Genomic DNA, 15,527 nt, shown 5'->3' with positions numbered 1-15,527 from the left:
TCATTGCCGTAAGACACCATGGCACAGAAGTAAATCCAAAAGCATTGACACGTTCGGCTGCTTGAAAAACACTACGGCATGCTCTCACACACTTTCCCACAGTACCACCACTGTTGCTATGCTAGCGACAGTCCCCTTACCAAGAAGCATTATCTGGCTATATTATATCACGTGTTATAGGGCATTATATATACCAAATTCAAAATATATAGGGTACAATGACCTACACAACATATCTGAGTCATTTTCATAAAACTATGCCCCATGGCAGGGGCATGGCAGGGGCATATGGCAGGGGAGTGCAGCATCAGTGACAAAATTGCCATATGTCATCACACATGGGATCAGAAAGCACCCAAACTGAGGAAGAGGAAGCCCAATAGGCCCCTAAAATGATCGTGAGTACACTAGTATTCATGATCGTATTCGGTTCCGATGCCGACACTTCATTTTGAGTACGGGGGTACACATTTCGGAAATTCGGTAAAGAAGGGGTTAACTCAGGGTTATCTGTGCAGATCCTAATCTGTGCTTACATTGCTTTCTTTGCATTGAGGAGATTGAAAAATATATACGACGGGTGTCTTAGATAAAAGGAGGCTGCACAGTGCACAGTGTGGAGGAGGAGGAGGAGGAGGAGGAGGAGGAGGAGGGAGTCTGACATTTGTTAAGTGATTTTAGTTTTAGCCACTAGACCACATGGGATTACTGTACACCAGCTAGAGGCTAGTGGGTTACGATGCCTGTCAGCTGCTCACTGGGTGGTAAGTATTGTCATCAATATCATCATAATCTAATCCTGCACTGCCACATGAGAAGAGTAGGAGCCCTGGGCTAGGCAAGTTGGTCCTGACATTTAAGATGAGAGTGATCAGCCTCATTCATCCCTCAGTGGCATTACATGAGCAATAAACCTCAACCCCCCTTTGGATACAAACCTGCAGAGGCTCAATCCAACTGGAGTGTCTTAATTACTCACTGAACCACCAGGTACCATAATTTGGTTATATGGTTACCACCCAGCACAGTAAATAGTTTCCTGGCATACAGGAAACCATTTGGCTTGTCACTCAGTGTAGCGTCACCCACAGGCAGACAGAAGAGGAAAGAAAAAAGGAAAAAAAGAAGAGAGAGTGTACAGTAGAGTCACCCATAGGCAGAAGGAAAAGGAAAGAATGAAGGAAAAAAAGACAGAAGGGGATAGAAGGAAAGAAGGAAGGAAGAAAAGAAAGGGCAGTCACCCAAGAGCAGCACTACATCGAGTGAGTGGATGGTGAGCATCCCCACCGACCCCTATATAAATTCTTTTTGCAACTTTCATCGTCTCTGTTTTACTTTATTTTTAGATTTTTGTTGTTTGTTCATTGTTTTCTCAGTGTCTAGCATTGCACTGGATATTCCCATGTATTATGATGTCTAAATAACTGAAAGACCAATGAACACCGCCATAATCAGAAAGGGTACTGTACAGTATATATAGGTAGGATATTGCTCTGTATCTGGACATTGTCCATATCCGAACATACCGATGGCTCTATTACGTTAGATAATCGAAGGATCACTGTACATACTGCACATTATTTATAGACAACATAACATAAAAATGAGCAGAATAAAGACACTGAGTAAATGGTTGTGCAGATACATGCTATATGCATTCTGTGTATCTTTTCTGTTAGAAACTATGACTTAGTCCCAACCTAGACATTACCAACACATGTGAATAGCATCCTTGTATATCGCATATTACTGTACATAATGTACAGGCAATATAATGCTGAAAATGACTGTAACAAAGACATTGAGTAAACAGTTGTTCAGGTATCTGCTATGTGCATTCTATGCATTTGCTCTTTTATGGCAAAATGTATTGCCCTCCCCCGCCACCCTTTCAGAGGGTATAAATAAAAAATTAACTGAATTACCTAGCCTAACATTCATTCAAAATAATTATGCTGGGTGACAAGAGCTAAAATACACAAAGATAATGCAAGATAAGCAACCATGCACATCAGTGATCAGACAACGACAAAAGCTAGAGCTGGGAGATGCCTGGATGCTCCAGCTGGTCAAATCTTTCCAGTTTTAATATTTTATATTTTTTAATATTGCCACAATATGACTACTTCTACATTGGTATTAACAATCCAATGGCAAGTAATAATTAACTTGGCAATATACTGGAAGGGACGTAGTGGAAATGGATGTTATCAAGAACACATCTATATGATTTTGTACTGATTCAATAGAAATAAAAGATTCATGATGTGACAAACCACTTAATGTTCTAAAACTGAAAAACACATATTCATCACAAGTCATGGGTGTATTGTAATTCAGTAATGAGAAAGCTTACATGAAACTGACAATAGTTACAAATCATTTCACTGAATTACCACAATTGTGTGGATGTTAAGAAATGGTGCTATGAATTTAACATGGAGTATTACTTTGCTTTTTCATGCATTTTACATCAGATTTCTGAATTCCTAACCAATTCTTCACCTCCAGTCAGAATATGGCTGCTAAGTTCTTCAATTTGCTACTCACGTCCTGTGAAGTGACCTATCTTTGACCCCTTCAAATGATGATGTACATTTTATCCATTCTTGCTACCATAAAAACAATTAGCTCAGTTCAGAAGGGACATTTCAAACTGCATGGGTTAGGTATAGCCTGCAGTGACATCTTAACTATTAGGATGCTCTTGAGAGATTAATAAAAATTATCTAGAAGCAGCAAGAATAACACAATAATAACATCTTTGGGTTAAGGGGTTGATCTTACATTTGCTTTGCTTTACATACTGTACATAATACCCCTCCCACAATTTTATAAAATACTATCTTACAGCATCAAAACTAACAGCCTAAAGGTTACCATTGCCCTCTGAACCAAATTCCCACTGGCTAATGAGTTTTTGTAACACTTCTTTTCTAGCAATTTATATTGCCCATTACACCTTATCATTCTCTAGCAAATTATTCATGTAAACTATATCAATATTAAAAGGATATCAATAGCAAACCAGAGATTATCAAATGCAATATGGAACAGAATTCAATTACATGGACCAGATTTTTGTCCTTTTGTGGATTATTTTACACACCTCAATGGCAGATAAAGGTAATGTTGCTACTTTACATCCTTTCCAGTACTTTTTCATGAGCAGCATCAAACACCAGTGTAAATCTATGTCAAAACTCAGCATTCAAGATGGAGAGCAGGCAATTTTAGGCCAAGTTATTAAGGTGAAAAAGGTACAGAAACAAGTGTATGTTTAGCACTAACCTGGGGTGGGATGCAGGTCTGGGAGTACAATGGTGAAGCGTGTAACACCAAGGGCAGCCGTATGGAGTGAGGCAGAGCTGTTGAGTGATGTGTCCGACATTACCACATCACCATCACCGTCCAGCCACACCAACCTTTCACTTAGGTACCACATCGGGCCTGTGATTCAGAGACAGGTGAGTAATTCAGCGATATAAACGAAGAGAATAAGCAAGATAATGAATAATGGAGGAGATAATAATGAAGAACAGTAATGATCAATACTCTGTAGATACTACAACTCATTCCCACCTGAAAGAAACCATCTCGCATAAGCCAGAGTTGTCCTGACCAACAGAGAACTAACTGAGAGAACATTGATAAGAGCTCAGTGGGGGCGCCCATCATCCACTCATTCAGTGTAGTGGTACTCTATTTCAGGTAACTCTACATTAATGATTTCATGTAAACCAGGAAATTATTTAATGGCCTGGGTGGTAACTTTATAACCAACCAATACACATGTTCCCTACATGTCAATAAGTGGGTTGGCACAAGGTTAGTGCCCCTCCCCAAAAAACAAGTGAACTAAAAATACAAACAAGAAGCCGTGGATCAGGACGGACCAACAGGTGACGAAGCCTCAGGTCAGAATGGACCAACAGGTGACGATCAAGGACTGGAAAAAGGACATGATATGGATTGCAACACATAATGTAAGGGGTCCAAATGATGAGGTGAAGGAGTGAGAGAGAGATTGTCCAGGTGCTTGAGGGTGCAAAAGTGGACATATGTGGATTAAATGAGACTAAATGGAGATGTGAGAATGTGAGAGAGTGGGAGTATGGATGGGGTATATGCACAGAAGTAGGTGAGAATGACACAGCAAAAGAGGGTGCATGTATTGTTGTGTGCAAGAGACAGAAGGAGAATATAAGAGAGTATGGATCAGTTAGATCATGGATTGTGTAAGATGGAAAGTGGGAATAAAAACATGGGTGAATGTGTGTGTGCATGTGCCAATGTTAGATCATGCAAGCAGAGTGAAAGAAGAGTTCTGGGCAAACGTGGAAGCGTGCATGGAAAAGTTTGAGAGAAATGACAGAGTGCTTTTGAATGGAGATATTAATGGAAAAGTGGGAATGTGATGGAGTAACTGGTGAGTGCAGTGTACCTGTAGAAGTGGAAGGGAATGGCAGTGCTCTAGCAGACATTTGTGCAGGGAGGAGGTTGGTGATAGCCAATGCCCTGTTTAGGCACAAAATGATCCACAGGCATACATGGCAAGCAATGAGATTGGTGGGTGGTGAACTGAATGACCGAAAAGCAATGATTGATTATGTATGTGTGGATGACAAAATGAGAAAGTAGGTAATGGATGCAAGAGCATAAAGAGGTTGGGGGAGTGGACTTTCTGACCACCACCTGGTGGTGGTGAAAGTCAAGGTTCAAGTGCAATGGAGGAATAGACAGAGGGAAGGACAGGAGATGGCAGTCCATAGAAGGAGGGTAGAAAGGTTGCAAGTCGCAAGTGGATGGTAAAAAGGCAAAATATAAGAAAGAAGTAGAGAAGCAATTGAGTAAATATGATTTGGAGCAGATGGGAGAGGTGGAAAGTGTGTGCAAGATTTCACAGAAGAAATCTGTGCAGCATGTGAGATGGTGTGTGGCATGAGGAGAAGGCAAAATGGGATGCAAGGAACAGCATGGTGGAATGGAGAGGTTAGGAAAACCGTGGCACAAAAGAAGAAAACATATAGTGAGTGGATGGGAGGCAGAGGTATAAAGGAAGCTGAAAGATGGAAGAGAGAGTTACATGTAGCAAGGAAGAGAGAGGTGAAAAGATTAGTGAGAGAGTGTAAGTGGATGAGGAATTTGGAAGGAATTTGAGTGTAAAGTGGAGGGAATGTAAGAAAATGCTCTGGAAGGAAGTAAAGAGAGTTTGACAGGGTGATAAAGAAGTTAGTTGGGGAGTGAAAGATAAAAATGGTAGACTGATAGTGGAGATAGGAGAAAAAGTGAGCAAACAGAGAGAACACTTTAAGGAACTGTTAAGCACAGACAATGAAAGTAATGCAAGTATGAGTGGCTGGGGAATGGTTGGGAGAAGGAGGGTGGTGAGAAGGGAGGAAGAGATCAGTAGCATGGAAGCTGTGGAAGCAATGAAGTGAGTCAAGATGGGGAAAACTGCAGAAACTGATGGAGTGTGTGGTGAAATGATGAAGCATGGGAGAGAGAGAGTAGTAGAATGGATATGGAGGATGTGCAGATCAGTCTAGGAGGAAGACAGAGTCCCAGAGGATTGGAAGTCAGGTATAATTATTCCCATGTACAAAGGAAAAGAATTATTGTGGCACAGGCTTATTGAGTGTGGTAGGAAAGGTATATAGAAGAATTATTATAGAGAAAGCAAGAGAGATATCAGAAGTCCTGGTGAGTAATCAAGAGGATGTGTAGATCAAATACATGCAGTGAGATAGACAGTACAGAAGGCTTGTGAGAAGGACTATAAGGTGATGTATCTGGAAAAAGCATACGACAAAGTAGATAGAGAAGAATTGTGGAAAGTTTTGTGCATGCAGAATGTAGATGGTAAGCTGCTAGGTGCAGTCAAGAGTTTTTATGATGGTAGTAAAACATGTGTAAGGGTAAATGGGCATCTAAGTGAATGGTTCATGATTGGTGTGAGAGTGCAACAAGGCTGTCTGATGTTCCCATGGTTGTTCAATATATATATGGATGGGGCAATGACAGAAGTAAAAACATGAGTAAAGGAGGGGGGAATGGTGTTGGTAATGAATGGTGATGGATAGGATATCTCAAATTTGTTGCATGCTGATGATGCAGTACTGCTTGCAAATACCAGACAAGAACTTGGTAGACTAGTGCAGAGGTTTGCTGAAAGAGAAGGTGACTCGCAGTGTGATGTTACTGTGAATGGAGAGACTGGAATTGGTGAGAGAGTTCAAATACCGGGTCAGGGATAGAAAAGAGAGGAAAATGTGCAAAAGACGTGGAAAGCAATGTGACATAAGGAAAGAAAGTAGCTGATGCAATGAAGGCCTTGATAAGAAACAGAGGCTTGAGTGTTGCATCTGCATGAGGCTTACATGAAGCAGTGTTAGTGCCAACTTTAACATACGGCTGTGAGACTAAGGTGTAGCATGAAAACAAAAAGTCAAGAGTAAGAGCAGTGGAGATGATTCGTGAACAATATGGAGTGAGGAACTCTGTGGAAAACAGAATCAAAGAGAGTGTAACGAGATGGTATGGTCATGTGGAGAGAATGGATAACAACAGAATGGTGAAAAAGGTATATCTGAGTGAATATGAAGGAGGGAGGAGGTGAGGTAGGCCAAGGAAAAGGTGGAGGGATATGGTGGATGAGTGTGTGAGGAAGAGAAGTTTGGAAGTTGGTGAGGCTAGGGGACTGACAAGAGATCAAGCTGGCTGGATGAATATTGTGAGAAGATGCACATGATCAGGGATTTGACACCCCTTTTTAACGTGACAGAGTCCGGATTGACTCTATCAGATATGATTATGTGAAGCAACAGAACATAGTGAATGTTTTTGGCATATCAGATAGAGCCAGGATTCTAGGGGCTTGAATGGTGAGTGAATGCAAGCATGGCCCATCGGACTGGGCAAATTTGGGCTGTCTGGACGGTGCTACTCCTCACCCTGCCCTAGGGTGGGGAAGGATATCCAGATGATGATGATGACAAAGGAAACAGGGAAAAAGAAGTGCTGTATGTAATAGTCATACAGGCATTTTTCTCCTTAGTGTAATAAACAAAGTATATGGTGGGATACTTACTGAAAGAGTTAGGGAAATAACAGAGGAATTAGTTGGAGAAGAATTGGGAGGTTTTAGGAAGGGAAGAGGTTGTGTAAATCAGATATTCATTTTTAGGTCTTTAGTGGAAAAGTTTCTAGAGATGGGAAAGAAGTTGTATGCAGCCTTCATGGATTTGGAGAATGCATATGACAGAGAGAATACACAAGGACTGTGGAAAGTATTAAGGATATATGGAGTAAATGGGAAGTTGCTGAATGCAATGAAGAATATGTATGAGGGTGTTAAGGCAGCAGTGCATGTGGATAGTGAACTGAGTGAGTTTTTCTATTAGTTGGATTGAAACAGGGATGTATAATGCCTCCAAGGTTGTTTAATCTGCATATGGATGGGGTTATAAAAGAAATACAAGGTAGAGCAGTGGATGCTGGAGCGGCCCTAATGAAATGGGGCAATGTTTGGAAACTTCCTGTATTGGTGTTTGCAGATGATACTGTACTGTTAAGTAAAGATGAAGGTGAACAACAAGGCTTGGTAATGAGTCTGGGAGAGTGTGTAAAAAAATGGAATCTAACAATGAATGTGGAGAAGAGTAAAGTTATGGTCTTTGAGAGAAATGAAGTCTGTGAATGTACAATGAGGCTGGATGGTGAGGATATGGAAAATATGAGCGTATTTACATAATTGGGTGGTGTGATGAGTAAAGATGGAAGTTTGGAGGACAAAGTGCTTGAAAGGGTACAACAGGGAAGAAAAGTTGCTGGTTCTTTGAAAGCAGTGATGAAAGTGAGCATGGAAGTAAGAAGGTCATTGCATGACAGTACTGTGATACCAACTGTAACGCATGGAAGTGAAACTTGGACCTTGTTGCAAGGACACAAGTCAAGAATGAGATCAGTGGAAACGAGTGAGAGCATGTGGAGTTACATGAAGAGACAGACTGACAAATGAGGAAGTGAAGAAGCATTGCAGTGTGGATGCGTTAAAGAGGAATACATTGAGATGGTTTGGCCATGTGGAGAGGATGAAGATCGAGAGACTAATAAGGGAAGTGTATGTCAGTGATGTGGATGGGGAGAGAGGGAGGGGGAGGCTGAGGATGAGATGGAGAGGTATATGAGATGTAAGCTGAGGGAAGGGCAATGAAATGGTGAGGGACAGGGTGACATGGAAGCAATTTGTTTCCGGCCAACCCTCACAGGATTAAATTATTTGGCAATAGATAGATAGACAGACTGTTCAGAAAGTATCCAACTTTAGGCTCTAAAAAAATAAATAGCTAACCTGTTGAGCTAGGACACTAATCCCCTTCAAAGTAGGCCCTTTTGGAATTGACTGCATTCTTTCCAGTACCTGAAACATTGTTCAAAGTCGGTTTTTGATATCTCCTGCAGGTGCTTCATTGCATTTATCATGATCTCTTCTCTCGTCTCAAACAGGGAACCCACCAGCGGTGTTTTGAGCTTGGGGAATAACCAAAGTTGAACGGAACCACATCTGCTGAGCAGGGAACCTACTGGACCTGTAGGATGTTGTGCTTGGCCAAAAATTCCCGAATCAGTTGAGAAGAATGGGCAGGGGCGTTGTCATGGTACAGCTTCCAACTTGCCACATTCTCTTCCACTGAACTGCATCACTTTAATGACGGATAATGTTGAGGTAGTAATGTTTGTTGACAGTCTGACTTTCTGGTGTGTACTTATGATGCAAAACAATATGATGGTAAAAGAAAAACTGTCAATATGCATTTCACCTTGCTGCAGACTTGTCTTGTTTTTTTCTGACTGCTTCCACTGGAATAACCGTGCTTTGGTTTCTGGGCCATAACTGTACACTTAAGTCTCATCTCCAGTGATAACAGTATTCAGAAAGTCTGGATTGTGAGTTGCACACTCCAACATATCTTGAGCATTGTTCATATGCTATGCTTGTTGTTCACACATAAGAAGCCTTGGAATGAACTTGACGGCAACTCTTTGCATGCCCAAATCATCCATTAAAATTTTATGTGCTGATCCATCGCCGATTCCAATTTCATTAGCAATTTCTCAGACAGTCAACTGATAATTTCCCACAACCAAATCACAGACTTTCTTCACATTTTCAGCACTCCCATTTGCTTATGGCCACCCAGAATGTGGATCACTCTCGAATGACATTCGGCCATTTTTAAAGTGATTGTACCACTCCATTATTTGCGTTACCCCCATGGTTCCCAAAAACTTCCTGGAAATTCCTGACAGTTTCACCTTGGGTATCACCTATTTTTTTGCAAAATTTGATGTGGCAACACTGTTCGACTTTTTCAGCTAGTGTGACGATCGCAGGAATGCGATGTGTAAGGTGCATGACCATGAACACAGGCTGACTGACAGCAACTGAGTCACTTATGGCAGCTAGTATTAATCATGCATGTGCATGAAGGTCCTATACTGTGCAACAAAAAACCCTGCCCCTATCCTCCAGCTGGCTGGGGGGGGGGGGGAGTCAAATACTTTTTGAACAGACCTTGTACTCTAAGGCTCCTATGATCCATCCTGACCTACAGAATATAATTTGGCCGTACCTGGAACGCTACAGCTGCCCCAACCACGAGAGTGTTAACAAGATAAAGAGTATACTATGGAAATTAATCCCTTACACATGGGGATGGCTGGACCACACCATGCCCCTCCCACGGGGATGGCAGGAAATCTTGACGATGCGCAATAAATTAGCTACTTCCAGGTCAATGGAAGTATCACTTAGCCTTTCCCCTCTTTTTTTATATATACTTTTTTGTATGAGAATGGGTCATAAGTGACATTTCAATGGGTAATGAACAGGGAAAATTAGTGACCAAGTGCATGTGGGGTGTTGCCAGGTGATAAATTAGCTACTTCATGGCCAATGGCAGTACAGTATTATTTAGCCTTTTCCCTTTTTTTTAATATATTTTTTGGTATGACAAATGGGCATAGGGCACATTTCAATGGAAAATGCGAATGGAAAAAAATGGCCAGGAGTTGTGTTAAGCGGCCAGGCAGTAGCTAGGCGGGCGAGGGGGTAAGGGAGGGGAGGTGGGGAGGTGAGGCAAGCACAGAAACATGGCTAAATTGGTAATACTGGATGCGAATACTAGTGGTAATAGCAGTGCTGCCTATAGCTACACACTGGCAGTACTGATAGATGACACAATACTGCACTTGAAAGCCTAGGTGATGTAAAAAATCCCTGGATCACAGAAGTGACGCCCCATGGTATGGTACTTATGTAATGAGCGTCACGGTAGTGATGGCCCGGGAGTAAGGGGTTAAAGAACATGTAGGCAACAATCACCTAACTATAAAAACAGATCTCAGTTACATATACAGCACATGTACACTACATATAAATTAACTTACCAACTTGAACAGTATGAGGCAGCATTCGAGAGGGCAGCTTCCTGGCTCCACCTGGTCGGCCTAATGCAACTGAGTGAAGGTAGCAGCCATCAGAGTCTCGCACAACCCACCAAACATGATAACCCACAGCATCCACCGTCAGGCCATACACTGTTAGATCATTAGGACAGTTATGGGAGGGTGATGTGAAAAGATACAAGTTAGGGACAAAATTTAATACTTGGATGGTTTCACCCACGACCTTCGAAGGAAGAAGTGCTTCTAATGAAGTTCACTGGATAAACTGATGATATCTGATTTTTGCCAGAAGAAAATGGAAACTACATCTTTGGGCAGAATGGGTTTGGCAGTTAAACCTGTACTCTCTACAATTTACACACAGCTTGTCAAGGAGGTTCTCTTCATTAATTATTCAACCATACAACACCTGATATCATCTGCACACATTTTACAAGGCACTGTAACCCCCTTGAATCTGGATGATGTCTTTCTTTGTTTTTCCCTTCTGCTCCATGATTATATCAAATAGATTAGGAATAGCCTCTCATACTGCAAAGGGTGAACTAAGGCTGTATCGAACCCCTTAAGTTTGAAGTGTGAATCCTGAGTGGAATAAAATTATTACAGATGGGAAGAATGGTAATGAAAAACATGTCCCTGGGTTCAATGACTTAATGATGAACACTGATTCCAAACCACCAGCATACTCACCTTGTTTGCCACTAAAGATCCCCTCCTGATGAAGAGTGGTGATGTTGCGGCCTGCGAGGGTAGAGGAGAGGAGAGCATGGGGTGTGGTCCAGTAGAGGCAACCATGTAAAGCATCAACACGCACCTCTCTTGCTGCTGTCACAACATTCAGAGGACCCTGGGACGTTCCATTCAGGCTTGTCCAGCCAACCTGGTTTTGTATATAACTAGTCAGGTTACAATTAAGTGTACAACTTAATAGTGAACCACCAACATTTCATGGAAGGTAGGGGTACAGTCCTTATTATAATTCTAGGACATCTTCCACTACACAGGCATTTCCCATGTAACTGGTCCTGTAAACTGGGAGCATCTGGCGCATCAGCTTAACGTGTACAAATCAAGCTTTCATAGGTGATTTTTCTGCAATTTACTGTACATTTAACCACTTCAATCCAATGACCTTTTTTGTCTTTTATTCTTGCTATTTCCAGATAATTCTGTTCAACTTAAGGCTTTTCAAACTGAAGGGGTTAGATATAGCCTTATTGAACATCATCACCAACAGACAGTCTTCATGAGTTCATTTAAATTATATAATAGCAGTAAGAGGAGCTCAATAAAATGTGATACTGTTGCAAAGGGGTTTAAAAACAGAAAAAGATGTCAAAAAAAAGGGTGACCCTAACCAGGAAAAGGACTGATCTTGCTGGCGAGTCTCCTCAGCGTGTGTAGGTTTCTTGTTACTTAAGAGACATGTTATGTGATGGAGATGGGGTTCGGGCTAGAGTGAGGAGTGGCTGGAAGAAGTTCAGGAAGCTGTTGCCTCTCCTGACACTGAGAAGGCTCTCTCTCCATGCTAAGGAATCTTTGTATGCAGCATGTGTTAGGAACATAGTGCTATATGGTAGTGTGACCTGGGTAGTAAAGGCAGAGAATATTCACAGACTCAAATGTACAGAAATGACAATAATTAGGTGGAAGTGCTGTACGTCCTTGAATGTGAGGCCTGGGGGGACTAGGTTTACGATGGTAGAGTTAAGAGGAAGAATGGGACTGGAGCGTATTGGTGCTGTGATGAGGAGAGATAGGTTGAGTTGGCCTGCGCATGTGGAGGGGATGGGGGATGACAATTGGGTGTAGAGAGTTAAAAATGTGAATGCCAGGGATAGGGCTGCAAGAGGCAGACCAAAAAAGACCTGGGACAAGGTTATTGAGTGTGACCTCAGGGATAAGAAACTGAATGGAGGAGCTGCCAAAGATTGAGCAGCATGGAAAGCTGCCATTAGGTGACCATGACCAAGACATGGAAGCATGTTGGAGCCTTTATAAAAGAAATGAAACGAATATGACACACGCGGTATTTGGTACAACAGTGTTGATCTGGCATATAAAAGTCATTAAAATAAAAAATAATTTAAGTGTCAGCAATGCAAGATTCCAACCAGAGTCATACCAATACAGTATGGTCTCTAAGGAGTATTTCCAATGTAAAGTTTGAGACTACAAAAAGTGTACTGTACAGTAGCGAAACTATGAAATATTCTGAGGAAGGGAAGAGTACTAAGTTTCCATATATTAATGTACAGAAGTGCATCAACTTAAGACAGAACATGTCCTACCAACATGTTAAATGTTTATGGTGGGCTAAAGGATCCCCCAGTTCCTCCTTTCCTTCTGCATTTTATGGTGCAAATTCTTTGTCAAATAATGCCTAATGAACTTCAAGGAAAAGTATTTTAGTCAAATTCATCAAACAAATGTCATCAATGGTCAAAGAAAAACATAAAGAGTCAAATGGATTCAGGAGAGTACTGTATACACAATTTCTAGATGCAATTTTCTATGAATGAGAAACATGTTGATTTTCTGTTGAATTAATGGAAAGGACTAAACTACTTGTCTAATAGGTAGCAATGTTTCCCCCCCCCCCCAAATTACCAGTTGCCAAAAACTCTACTTGCAATGCTGAAAATGCAAAATTATAATTATATACTTCTTGTTATGCCTATTTACTTACTGAAGTGGTGGCAAGTGGTGGCAACCATCATCTACTCACTTGATGTAGTACTGCCTACTTCTTCATACCCCTTTCTCATTCTATCTCTGTGACTGCCCTCATCTCTTCCAACTTCTATCTCCTCTTCCAGACACTTTTTATTGCACTTCTTTCCTCTTCAGGCAGCTCTACACTGTGACAAACCTAATGGTTTCCTGTAACTCAGGAAACCATTTACAATGCTGGATGATAACCATAAACCCAAACTATGGAGTGAAGTGAAGCCTGTTATGGTGCCTCTGCTAAATAGGTGCAGATGTAAATGCAGCATCCACCCAGGAATTAAACATCCACACATTTCCCTGTGACTCACTATGGTGGGTTATCTACAAGGGAAGATCAATTCACTGCATGAGACAGCCCACCAGGGGCAGTTGCTTTCCTGCAGTTGATGGGTCTGCTTGGCCAGACAAACTAGAGCTGACCAACAACAACAACTTACAGAAGTAAACTATTTCTTCTCTAAATCTGACATGCAACTGTACACTATAATTCAGAAATTAAAGCGCCACATTTCCAGTTTTCCAAACTAAGACACTGCCCACTTGAAAACTGATCAATGACTACAGTTACTTGAGAACTATGTTGTTGTTGTGGCCCTTGGCTATTAAGAAATAGCCATACTGTAACTATACAGAACTCTCTCTCTCTCCTCCAGTGGTGCAGTGTCAATATTCCTAAACAGTAATGTGCTTCTATTACATGGGTAGGGATCCATCACTTCTCCACCTTCCTTCACCTTCCTTCAAGGAGACATATTGGCTGCTGTAATATTGTTGTGGGATGTGATAACTAATGATACTATTCTTAATAATGTGACATCCACTTCAGTTTCATGTTTTACTGAAAAATCCACAGCATCAGTGAGTGAGACACAATACTGACATACAATCAGAAAAAACTGAACATCTTCATAACCAATGAACCATCATCATCATCATCTCCATTATTTCCCTCCCCCCCCACATAAGGATGGGAGGTGAGGTATGACCCAGAAACAAAAGAACGTCCAAAAGTAATTATCAGTCACAAATGCAGTAAAATGGCCCACACAATCATCCACACATCACTTAAGCCCCTGGGATGCTGGCTTCACCTTACAAGCATAATCTTCAAACAATGAGACACAGATACAAAACATCCTCTTGAGTAAATGGAATATGTACATGATTATTCAAAACTGTCTTACCATCTGGCGGTGAGGATTGGCCCAGAAAACTCGTTGTGTCAGCCAGTCCACAGACACTGACAATACACCTTCTGTATTCGGCAGCCGAGTAAGAGCACGTGAGGTTCGGTTGAGCACTCCCACACTCTGGTTGCTGACTGCTATCACCACCACATCTTTGTAGAATGCCAGATCAGCTATCTTCCCTCCATTTAGTTTTGTCTGAACATTAAAAGGCTCATGTAAGAAGGAAAACCAAGATTATAACATTATCCGGTAGGTATATTCAGTACACACAGGTATATGCAAAGTATGTTATATGGTACTGCATATTGTAATCAAATTAGATGTCATACAGAACAGCAAATATAACCACATCATAAATAGCTGAGTTGAACCAATAGGTGTTGTGGGACTAGTTCAGGATTAGCCACCAATATCACATAAGAGAAAGTCTCAATATCTATCTAGCTATAAACAACCTGATACTGGAGACTTTAAGTAGCACATGAGGGGAAAAAAAAAAAAAGTTTATTACAACTTAGAAACAGCACTTTACACCAAGCTGCAATTTTACATACACTCCTCTACCTATCTCATTCTCCAATCTGCAATGGTCTCTCCTTTAACTAACCAATTTCCTATCCAACAAGCTTTAGGATGACACATTAACCCTTTACCTGTCATGGGTTTCTTGCTACTACTACAAAAAAAAAAAAAAAAAAAAAAAAAAAAAAAAAATCTAGCACCAGCTAGAGTAACATCCTGGCTGCCACATATCTGGGAAAATTCATTACATTCCATGCAGACTATGAGAGCCAGTGTATGCTGGGTAACTTCTACTTTAATACAAAACTTTTTGTGAATACAAGCAGCCTGACAATTCATATCACTTACTAAGGCTGCTCTTTGCAATGGCAATAATAACTTTGCATTCTGAATAATTTTCAACTGACAAGAGAGGTTTGAAGGGGTACGGAGTTTATCCCCAGGTCCTTTTGCTAATGAAGGAACAAAAAGGAATGGTCAATGGCTGAATGGGTGGTGGACATGATTAACAGACACAATCAACCATCCACGTGTGTGAAGAAGGAGCAAAATACAGATATTCAAGGCAGAATCCACAGTATAACCCCTCTAACTTTACGAAGCACATTG

General features: G+C 41.2%; 1 protein-coding gene across 1 annotated transcript in view; it reads right to left on the bottom strand.

Annotated features, from left to right (window-relative positions):
* Positions 1-15,527, bottom strand: part of sev (receptor protein-tyrosine kinase sevenless) — a 212,496-nt gene that overhangs the window by 65,083 nt on the left and 131,886 nt on the right. Inside the window, exons 17-20 of the mRNA XM_080272579.1 lie at positions 14,391-14,591; positions 11,164-11,353; positions 10,453-10,602; positions 3,292-3,450 (exon numbers count right to left, since the gene is read on the bottom strand). Coding sequence (XP_080128705.1) covers positions 3,292-3,450; positions 10,453-10,602; positions 11,164-11,353; positions 14,391-14,591 — 700 coding nt within the window. The remainder of the gene's footprint in view (positions 1-3,291; positions 3,451-10,452; positions 10,603-11,163; positions 11,354-14,390; positions 14,592-15,527) is intronic.

Source organism: Coenobita brevimanus, chromosome 1 (genome assembly GCF_032717465.1).
Source record: "Coenobita brevimanus isolate Jiangsu-jjx chromosome 1, ASM3271746v2, whole genome shotgun sequence".
Lineage (NCBI taxonomy): Eukaryota > Metazoa > Arthropoda > Malacostraca > Decapoda > Coenobitidae > Coenobita > Coenobita brevimanus.
The sequence above is the reverse complement of the archived record's forward strand: the minus strand, read 5'-3'. Positions and strand labels throughout refer to the sequence as shown.